The following is a 10856-nucleotide window of genomic DNA, read 5'->3' on the forward strand; positions in this document are numbered from 1 at the left end:
GGAGCCGCCTAAGCGACTCCGTTAAGAACGGCAATGCACTCCGCACCGTGCACAATGCCGCTCTCCCCGCACGCTAGCTCGTTCACCGTCTGCCACGCCACGGCGGTGTGGAGGACGACAGACAAGCGCTGCATCTGCAGCCCGTGCCAGTTCTTGGTGGTCCATGTGACCTCGTCCAGGTGCTGAGCGTGCGAAAGTTTATTGCTCAGCTGGTTCGCCGCCTCCCTCAGGGTGCTGCGAACCTCCTTTCCAAAGCCTCCGAAAGCCTCAAAATCAAACAAACGTATATCGCAATCATGCTGCCGCGCAAAGGGGTAATCGCCAGGCTGCTCCGTGAGCTTTCCCTTGGGGGCATCCTCCTCCTCCCCCTCCTCCCCCTCCTCCTCGGCATTGAAAGAAGCAGACGGGTCGCGCCACACGCTCTCCGAATGGGATTTTCTGCCCTACCGCCTGTCGCGGCCCCGCCTGCCTCCCGGGGCCCGCCCGGCCGTGCCATCCGCCGCCGGACCGCCCGGCGGGTCCAACCCGAAGCGGGCGACCGACCGTTCGCACCGCTCGGCCGGCGGGGCGAGCCCCGCGGCCCTCGATCGCTCGCCCCGGGACGTGGCCCGACCGGCCCACGCGCACGTCCTGGCCTCTACCGCCGCTTTCGGCGGCGCAATTTGCGCCTTCATCGCTCTCTGGATCCTCCTGGCACCCATCGGACTCTTCCCGACGGTCGGAGGCACCCACTCCGTGCACTTTGAGTCAGACTCGCTCTTCGGCAGGCACGCTCTTCGGCAAAAAGTCGCCGCCGGCCGTTCACGCCGAGCCAGCCAGTTGCCGGCTCGCACGGCAGCCTCTTCCTCTCGACCAGCCTCAACTTCGACACGGTCATCATTTTGTCGCTGCGTGCTCGTGGCGAGCCGGGCGGCGGTCAAAGTTTGCCCAGACGAGCGCCAGGCGATAGCAAGGTCTCTGTTCGCCCTGTGCATGTCAGGCCAGGCTGCAGCAGGGCACTACCATCGTGCTGCCCTGTTGCAGCCTGACTTTGCCCACTGTGCACAGTCGCCAGAGCACCACCACCGCCCGGCATCGTGTCACGGCGAGCTCCTTCTGCGCCCGCTCGCGAGGCTCTCGCGCTGGCACACTTTGGCCATCTGCTGCTCGCGTTCGGCGAGCTCATCTCCGCACTCCTGCCACGGTGCCGTCACCACACACCTTCTGGCCGGCCTGAGCCGCGCGGGGTCGCCAGCGGGGGCAACGCGTCGACCTCTCTCTCTGGTGCACCACGGGCCGCAACGGCCTGCTAGCAGCGTGCGCGAGGAGGCAGTGTGCCGGCACAGTCGAGCCGGAGCATCGGGTTCTTGATGCTTGTGGGGTCAAGTCTGACCTTATGCGGCCTAATATGCAATAATAATGCTTGCTCTCACCCAGTCTTTTGAGATATTATCCCTCAAAGTCGAATTTTCGTTTACTGGTGACCATAGTAGTGTCTGTCTTGTTTGCGAGATCTTCAAACGAATCCTTTAAAGTCTCGACAATCACTAAGCTGCTTATGTGGCACCGCAGAGGCTCCCTTGGGGATGCCTGAGGCCACCCCAACCACTCACTAGGCCGTACGTGGACGAATTGGCCGCTACTTTTTTCGTTTACCTACATTAAGGGAGTAAGCTGCTTATGGGGCACCGCTGCGACTCCCTTGGGGATGCCTGAGGCCACCCCAAGCACTCCCTAAGCCTTACGTGGACGATTTCAACCCTACTCTGTGTTTGTTCGTCCACGCACATTAGCAACTTTGTGCTCATGTCAACGCCACGCCAGCGCTAGCCCATTCAACCCCGCCCCATTGGGGGCGGGGCCCGTCAAGGGCCTCACTCTAGTGGATGAAGCGTTTCTCTCTTGGCCGCTTTGTGTATCTCGAGACCTCGAGAGAAGGCCGCCCGCAGGCCGAGGGCCCAAGTCAAGAATTGGCTTTCGGTCGCGGGCAAGTTTCTCTCGAGGTCTCGCAATCAGGGTTCCGGCTCCTAGCCGGATAGGGGGTCTGTGGCCACTGGCTGGCCCCTCCCAGATAGGTAGGTAGGTTGGTCTTGTTTCGCCCAAAAGGGCCCTGCAATAGGTAACTACACTCTGTTTTCATCTTTTTTCGCTTCGCTGCGCGGCCTGGGGATGTAGGTAGGTACTGTGCCGTACCAAAGTCTGAACAGGTTGGAGCAGCAGCTCCTGACCACGGCGCCGCAGGCGCCTGTTGATAGGTCCAGGTGATAGCCCTGGATGGGCAATGCATACGCCTCACTGGGCCTCAGATCCCCCGGGCCGCGTCCCGGTGCTCTGTGGTCGGATTTGTGACGCCGCCGCACCGCGCCGCGGCCGGGGGCCCTCCGGAGGCCAAGGATGGCCGTGCCGGACCGGGACGAGCTCTGGGAGGTTCAGTGTCAGTGTATATATTGTAGAGATCAACCATGTGCACCAATATCTCTCAGTCTAGCTAAGCCTGGGAAGGCGATGCCGGGGCCGTACAGCAGCTTGATGGTGCTTCGCCGGCGTGCGTCCCGGAGCGGTGCCGGACGGGCGGTCCGGGGGAGGAAAATGGAGGACAACGCCGACGGTGCTCTGATTCGACTTTTTACTTCAAACAAAGACAGTGGCACGCGCCGCACTGCGGCGCGTGCCACTGTCAGGAGCGGATCCGTCAGTTAGTTGTGTTCACGCCGGGATCGTGTCCTCCACAACCTGGGCAGACTTTAGCCAAGTACAGTAGGGCGTTTTGGCGCGAGTCAGTGGCCACAGACCCTCTATCCGGCTAGGAGCCGGAACCCAGGGTGGCCCCGTTTATCCCAACCCCTTATAGCAGTAGCAGCAGCAGCCCAAATGACGTGTGAGTGTTAGAGTTGCTGTCTGTCCTCCTCAATGTTGGAACCCCTTACGCACACACTCACCTTACGCACTCTTTACACAGGGGAGGCGAGGAGTGCGTTTTTCCGGACGAATGATGCCATACGGCTGAAGTACCGAATCCAGGACACAGACGCCCGATCAAGTTGGAGGGCCGGCACGGTGCTCGAGTGGACCGCCGAGCGCTCGTCGATCGTGCCAATGTCGTCGTGACCTCTGTCGACCCGCAAACCGTGCTGTCGGTGGGTAACGGGCAGACTGCCTTCACCGCAGACGTGACCGGCCTGCAGACTCTCAACGCCACCTACCTCTCCCCGCCGCTGCTGACGCAGACGCACGCCGACTGGGGCTGGCACGTCACGCCGCCGCCGGCCGGCGTGGAGCCTCTCCGCTTCACCGAGGCGGAGATCTCTGCGCGCAACCACTCCGCCAGGTACCCCGTGCTGCAGCCAAAGCTGGCGGCCGAGACCGCCTGGCTGCGCGCCAACCCTCACCGCCTCTCGCTGCTCCGCCTCTTCCTCCGCCGCACCGACCCACGCCTGCCTCCGATCGCGCCGTCCGACCTGCGGTCGCCTCGCCAGACGCTCCACCTTTGGAACGGTACGCTGACCTCCTCGTTCGAGCTCGACGGCGCGCCCGTGTCGGTCGTCACCGCCGTCCACCCCTCCCTCGACGCCCTCGCCACGCGGGTCTGCTCCCCAGCGGTGCGGACACGCCCTGGCCCTAGCCCGAGCCCTGACTCTGACTCCTTGGCCCTGGCCCTGGCCCTGACTCTGACTCCTTGACCCTGGCCCTGGCCCAGGTGCGGTCGCGCCGCCTCGGCCTCGGCCTCGCCTTCCCGTACGGATCGGAGGCCTTCCAGGGAGGGCTCGAGTGGGGCAAGGCCGACCGCCACGCCTCCACGCTCGTCAGCGGCGGGCGGCGGTGCGACGGCCGCCCGGTCCTCCTCCGCCGCCTCGACGCGACGACGCACTACGTCCACCTCGCTCTGGGCGGCGGGGGCTGCCCCCACCTCGCCGCCGGCCGCGTGCCGCACGACTGGTCGATCGCCCGCGCGGAGGGGGGAGGCGTGGAGGGAGGCGTGGAGGGAGGCGCCTCGGGGGAGGGCAGTGCCTGCCTCGACGCCACGCTGTGGCTGTCGCCCGCGCGCGAGCAGGTCTCGCCGCCCTCGGCGGCGGAGGTGTTTGCGGCGGCGGCGGCGCACTGGCCACGCGAGTGGTCGCGCGGCGCGGCGCTCGACTTGTCCGGCAGCGCGGCCAAGGGCGCCGCCGCCCTCGAGGCGCCTTGTCTCCGCACATTTCTTTTGCAGCGCGTGTTTCTTTTTCTGCAGGCGCCGCCGCGCTCGAGGCTCGAGTCGTGCGCTCACAGTACCTCTCGATGTCGCAGGAGGCGGGGAGCAGCCCGCCGCAGGAAGATGACCGCTCGTGCGACCTCGGGTGATCTCGGGCGATCTCGGGTGATCTCGAGGAGCAGTGCCGCCGCAGGAGACGGGGCTTGTCCTCAACTCGTGGTACGGCAAGTTCCACACCGAGATGCGGCGCGCCTCGCCCTCTTCTCTGCCCGCTCCCCGATGCCAGCTCCGCAACTGACCCCCCCCCCCCCTTCCTCCTCCCCAAAAAGATGGATGCACAGCGCCCACCACTTCCTCTGGGGCCGGCCCGACCTGGCGCTGCGCTGCGAGCCGTACTTCGAGCGCGTGAGGGCGCAGGCGCGGCGGCACACGCGCGTCGCGCAGCGCTATCGCGGCGTGCGGTGGCCAAAGATGGCGGGGCCACCGCAGCTGATGCCGGCGATCGGCGACGCCGTCGAGCCGGCGGGCGCGCCGCTCTTCGACGGCCCGGGCGGTGCGGGGCCGCTCATCGTGTGGGAGCAGGTGCATGCACACAGGGGGCCGAGGGGTTGCAGCACACTGCACGCTGTGGGGCTGCACGCGCACATGGACATGGCAGCACACGCACACGCACACGCACGCAAGCACGCACGCACGCATGGCAACACAGGCGAGTGGCTAGAACACTGACTCTGTGCAGGTGCACCCCATCGTGTTCGCCGAGCTCGCCTACCGCTCCGCGCCGGACGCGGCCACGGTCGAGCGGCACAACCGGACATGTCCAGGACACGTCCATGACATGTGCGAGGCATGTCCTGTAGGCCACGGTCGAGCGGCACAACCGGACGGTGCACAACAGCGCCGATTTCATGGCCGATTTTGTGTTGGCGCCCCTCCCTCCCTCCGAGCCGCACGCCTGCCTGCCGCTCGGTCCGCCGCTGTGGACAGCCGAGGTCGAGTCCAGGACACGTCGAGGACATGTCCGAGACATGTCCCGTAGGTCCGCCGCTGTGGACAGCCGAGGTCGAGTCGAACGAAGGGCGGCCGGCGAGCGACGCAACCTCCCAGAACCCCACCTTTGAGCTCGTCTACTGGCGCTTTGGCCTCACGCTGGCGGCGCGGTGGCGGAGGCGGCTCGGACTGCCGCCCGTGCTTGCGTGGCAGGAGGTCCTTGCGCGGCTGTGCAAGCCGACGGCGCGGCCGCTGCGTGGCGTGCCAGGGGCGCCGCCAGGCTACCGCCCCTACGAGCGCTCCAGCGACGCCGCCCTGATTTCGAACGGTGTCGCGCCGCAGCTCTTCGCCGCTGCCTTCGCACCGGGCGAGAGGCTCGGCGCCGACGCCGCCGCGCTCCGCAACACGCTCGGCGCCACCATCGCGGCCTTGCTGCGCAACTTGCCTTGGGGCTCCGACGCCGCGATGTACGCGATGGCTGCGGCGCGGCTCGGCAACGCCTCGCTCGCCGCCTCGATCCTCGCCGATCCGGACGGCTTGTGGACGCGCCGGTTTGCGCCGAGCGGGCACTACGCCAACGCCTTCTTGCCGGTCTACCTGCCGGCGAACGGCGCGCTCCTCGCCGCCGTCGCCTTCATGGCGGGCGGGTGGGACGGCGACGGCGGCCGCCCCGCGCCCGGATTTCCGCGTGACGGGTCGTGGACCGTGCGTGCGGAGGGGTTCTCCAAGTATTTCTGACGGATGAGGTCCTTTAGAGAGTCGATGACGCGGATATAAGAGGTCCTCTGTACGAAAAAATCTCTCCGCGCGGGGGCGCGGGGGGGGCCTAGGTGGGGGGGGTCCCATGGCCCGTCACAGGCGCCGATTTTTTTGATTTTTCCTTTATGCCACATTTTTACTTGTTTTCCATGGGGGAATTCGGCGTATGAGCCGTAAAGCCGTACACTAGGGGTTGTGCGCTGGGCCCTCCTGCTCGGCTCCAGCCAGTAGACAAGTCTTGTCATCCACAGAGTAGAAGAATCTGACCTCGGGGCCGATGTGACCAAGCGCTGGTAGCGTGGTTTTACCTCACACCCATATGGTCTCACAGTGTGCCGGCAGTCGCCGAGCAGTGTCGCTCACACAAGCCGCAGCACAAGTGACTGAGGGCCAGTGAGGGCGAGGCCATCGCTGTCACAGCTGTGGCAGCCGCACAGTAGGCTGTGTCAACTGTGCAGAGTGTGTGAGCAGCAGAGGAGCTGCTCTCCAGGCTTCAGGCGCAAAGAGATGCATGCCACCGAAGGCGCTGTCGAGGTTCGCCGAGCGCGGCGCAGGTTGGGGGACACCGTCACCGACGAGCGCGTTGGAGTATTCACTCCGGACAAAGACGGCGGCACGCACACGAGCTGCGGCCGTGCCGCCGTCATAGTGGCGAGGCGCGGCACCGTCTGTGGCGAGGTGGGTCGCGTCCCCCGATTTCCTCAACTCACGGTCCACACCCTCAACTTGCGGCCATGCTATCACGCCTTGCGACAGCCTGTCGGCGCTGCTGACCGTGCCATGCTGCACAATTGATCACCTGCATAGCTCGCGGCCTTAGTATCAAGCATTCAGTGACGACCTGATCGTACGGCCAGTAGGAATCGGTGTGTCCTTCCAGCGCGTGTGCACGCTTTTGACGCAATGCGCGTCACAAACTGCCTCAGATTGGCTGCTGGCACTCTCGAGGCTATGCCTACACAGCCTCGCGCGCATGGGCAGTCAATAGGGACCACGCACCTTCTCAGGACAGCGCCGGTGCCTCTCTCTTGGACCGGCAAACTTGGTGGTCTCGTGTCACCAATGTGGGACCAGTGCGGCATCGCGCCATCGACAGCTCTGAACTGCGCCTCACCACTGACCGGGAAGGCCGCCAAGTGGGCCAGCACAGGTCGCACATTGTGGCAGCAGTCAACAGTGCATGTCTGATAGCTAGAGCAGCAGCGTCAGGGTCGCAGGGTCGGATCGTGTCAAGCCTCTCGCCCGGCCGGCCGCGTGCAGACGTCGGCCTGTCTGCTGTCTGGGGATAGTGTGGTCGCTCAAGGCGGCGACTGAATGGCGCGTGCGGGCGCTGCTGGACTCAGAGCCGCTTGCTGGCGACCCGCACACAATTTCGCTGCCGCTCGACGACGGCTGCCACGCGCCCGCCTCGCGGCCCGCCGAGGTGAGCCCGCTACTCAACCTTACCGCGGCAAAGCTGCTGATGCAGCTCAACGCGGTTTTGCTGTGCAGTGTGGGCGGGATTCAGACGTGGACGGCGGCGGCTGCGACGCCGTGGCGCCGCCTCCCTCCCCTCAACTTGACTCTCCTCGCCTCGAGCTGCAACCCGGGGATGCCGAGCTGCGAGGCGTACTCGAAGGCGGCCTCGCTCGCGGGCGAGGTTGCCCGCTTCGCCACCCAGGCGCCGCCTATCGAGGACGGACCAGAGCTCGCCGCGCTGCTCGTGCTGCCAAGGAGCGGTGGGTGGTGGTCGCCTTTCGCGGGACGCGAGACCTCGACGCGGGAGCGTGGCTGACCAACTTCCAGACGTGGCAGGACGACGTGGCGGGCGGGTCGTGCGGCGAGAGGGTGCACCACGGCTGGGGCGAGAGCTGGGTGCAGCTGCGGGGGCGCGTGAGGTAGGGCGTGGAGGCGCTCCTCGCCGAGCACCCGACGTACCGGCTGGTCGTCACCGGCCACTCCTGCGGCGCCTCGCTCGCGACGCTGATGGTGGCCGAGTGGGCGGCCGACGGCTCCCTCTCCGCCCTCTCGCCGCTACCCCTCCTCTATAGCTTCGCCTCCCCGCGGTGGGAAACGCCGCCTTTGCTGTGGCGCGTAAGTCAACCAGCGCGATTCGATCCCGCGCGTGCCGCCCGACGTGGCCTCCTTGACCCCCCTCACCAGTGGCAGCACGCCGGCACGCAGGTCTTGCTCACGCCCAACTCGGGAGGCACCGAGGCGGGGGGGTGCGCAGGCGCCGGATCCTGCAACGACGCCGTGCCCGGCTACAGGCTCTCCATCCTCGACCACACCACCGCTACTTTGGGGTGAGCTCTGCGGGATCGAACTGCTGAGTGAGCGAGCGTGCGTGCGAGCGAGGAGTGAGTGTGTGGCATTAGGTGGCTCACGTGTGCACTTGAGAACCCTGCTGGCTTTTTTTGATTTAGCCTTGCATGAATTTTGTTGTTCGGTGGCCACCGGGCGGGTTAGCAGCCTCGTTCTACGTTCATCGCCGCTTCGCCGGGGGCCGCGTGAACGCCGATCGAACGCCGACAGGAGCACCCCGGTAGCGGGTAGGGTTGTCGAAGGCGCCGCAAACGCAGACGAGCCATGCCGCTCTGCACGAAGAGCCTCGCGATCAGCGCAAACTGCGTCGTCGGCGCCGCTTACGGGCTCCAATTCTTCCTCGCCCCGGGCTTCACGATCGAGCAGAACTTCAAGGTCGTTCCCGACAAATACCACAAGTTCATGGGTCGTTTCACCGGTGGGCTTGTAGAGAGGGTAGCGTCCCATCTGTTTGTCGCCTCACACCCTGCCGCACCGCTCAGGCATGTGCATGCTCACACTCTGCAAGCTCATGAAGTCCGCCGACGAAGCGATCGTGTGGCCGGTCTCTTTCGCTTTCACGGCGTGCCCTGAGCAGCACGCGCGCCTTCCCACCCCGGAAGTTCCAACTTCCGCCCTACTGACAGGCGGCCGTCATGGCGTGCGGACCTGGCTTCGCCGAGATGTACCTTGACACTACGCCGATGCACAAGGTCGCGCCGGTCCTCGTCGGCGGCGTCCTCGCCGTCCACCTGCTCTCCGCGTGAAGCTCTCCGCCTGGGTCCGCCTGCCTGCCCGCGCCCGGAAATGCACACAATGCACCGCGGCATGCAGAGGTTAGCTGGCAGAGTGCAACGAAGGAACAGTGTCGAACACGTCCCAACTTCTTGTTCTTCTTCAAGAAGCCCCGCCTGACTTCCGACGCGTGCGCGTGGCCGTGGGTGTCGGGGACGCTCAGCGCGCTCTTTGTACCTCGCCAATGACCATATTGGTGTACGACGTATCGATGCCCAGTAAACATTATCCCCCCCGCACGTGTGAAGCTTGGTTTTTTAGAAAATCTTTTTTCCAGTGAATCACTGCCGTGCCCTGAGCCCTGGTCTGACAGCGCTGACAGCAATGAGCAAACCCCGGACAGCGCCTGACAGTGCCCGACAGCCTGACAGCGCTGACAGCACTTTCTCTGACAGTCTGACAGCATGTATCTGACAACCTGACAGCAGAGTCTGACATCAGAGGGGCTCCGTCGCTGTCAGGCGACAGGCCCTAACGTGACAGCCTGACAGCAGCAGCGCTGACAGCCCGACAGCAGCACAGACCGTACACAGACCCCGTAGAGCCTCTTTCTTTGCCCCATGAGGGTATAACAAATTTACATGCAAAGACATGTGAGTGTGGTCCATGAGATTTGTTGTTGGTCCATGTAGTCATGGTATGGTCATGGGTCTCTCTCTCAACCCTCCCGCCCCACCTGCTGCGTGGTGTACCTGTAAAAGAAAGAAAGAAAGAAAACAGACAACCCAAGGGAGGGATGGGAGTATAAATAAATAAATACAACGTACACGCCAAACGAGGGGTGGGAGAAGGACAGGGTCCCCACCTGCACGAGCAGGATCTTGTAAGGACGATCAGGGACACAGGGGAACGGGAGCGGGGAGCGCATCGCGGATGGGAGTACCTGTGTTAGTCCCAGGCGCGCGCAATTCTTTTTTCCCGCAAGGCCCACCCGTTGTAATGCTGAAGCGCAAGTTGGATCACGGCGGCGGGCTCTTCGACTCCTCGCCCGGCGGCGGGCTGCTCGACTCCTCGTTCGGTTCCGCAGCGGGCGCGACCTGGACGCTGCGCGTTGACTTTGACGGAGACGACTCGCGCGAAGTCCACCTGCATCGCGAGGCGTGCCGGAGCGCCTTTTTGACGCTGCTGCAGGACACCGATCGCTTCGGGGGCAGCAGGACGGTCACTCTCGACCCCGCGTGGCGCAGCTTCTTCGAACCGCTGATGCGCATCCTGTACATCCCCGAGGCTGTCGACTTCTTCGTCGAGCAGCTGCTCGTCTCGCACGCCAGGACGATCGGGCAGGCCCTCGCCGTGAGCCACTGCGCCATCTACCTCGACCTCGACGCCCCCTTCTTCGCCGCCTTCTACGCGGCCGTCCGCTCGCGGCGTAGGCGCTGGTCCGCCTTCATCGACGACGACCGCTTTGAGCTGCCGCGAGCGTGGCGCCAGCTGCCACTCGGCCACGCTCTGCGCTGGCTCCACGCGCTGTGCCCCTCCGCGCACGCCGCGCGGTCTAACCTGGCCGCGTACCTCGCCGCCGAGCCCGGCCTGAGCGAGAGCATGATGCACGACGGCGCGCGTGACGAGGAGGCGCGCCGCCGACTTCCGCCACAGTCATCAACCTCACCCACGCTGACCCTAGCACGGACGAGTCGCACACACACACACACGTGTGGGGAGCCGACACGAGATCACACCCTGTCACCGGCCGAGCCACTTTGGGTCTGGACTGCTAGACACACAGTTTGGCTGGCGGCGCTCAAGGTGCCCGGCGCTCACAGCCCGATCACACGTTTAGCTGTGAACAGGTGGCCAGCGGTGCTGCGGAGCCTGACGACGAGGAGGCGACGCGGGGCTGGACGCTGATCGTCCAGGCGGCGGC

The 10856-nt window shown here is 65.2% G+C and overlaps 1 protein-coding gene across 1 annotated transcript; it reads left to right on the top strand.

Moving 5' to 3' along the window:
• Positions 1-2484: 2484 nt before the first annotated feature.
• On the top strand, positions 2485-9224 carry EMIHUDRAFT_462546 (hypothetical protein; the record flags this gene model as incomplete). The annotated part of the gene is made up of 15 exons (XM_005786642.1): positions 2485-2539; positions 3001-3578; positions 3677-4160; positions 4205-4310; positions 4495-4747; positions 4905-4961; positions 5026-5134; positions 5205-5860; positions 7218-7553; positions 7628-7741; positions 7796-7882; positions 8078-8199; positions 8461-8636; positions 8701-8780; positions 8845-9224. The coding sequence occupies 15 exons, from the start codon at positions 2485-2487 to the stop codon at positions 8962-8964; spliced, it is 3333 nt and encodes a 1110-aa protein (XP_005786699.1). The 3' UTR covers positions 8965-9224.
• Between the last annotated feature and the right edge of the window lie 1632 nt (positions 9225-10856).

The sequence above is a fragment of the Emiliania huxleyi genome, assembly GCF_000372725.1.
Source record: "Emiliania huxleyi CCMP1516 chromosome Unknown EMIHUscaffold_15, whole genome shotgun sequence".
Classification (NCBI taxonomy): Eukaryota; Haptophyta; order Isochrysidales; family Noelaerhabdaceae; genus Emiliania; species Emiliania huxleyi.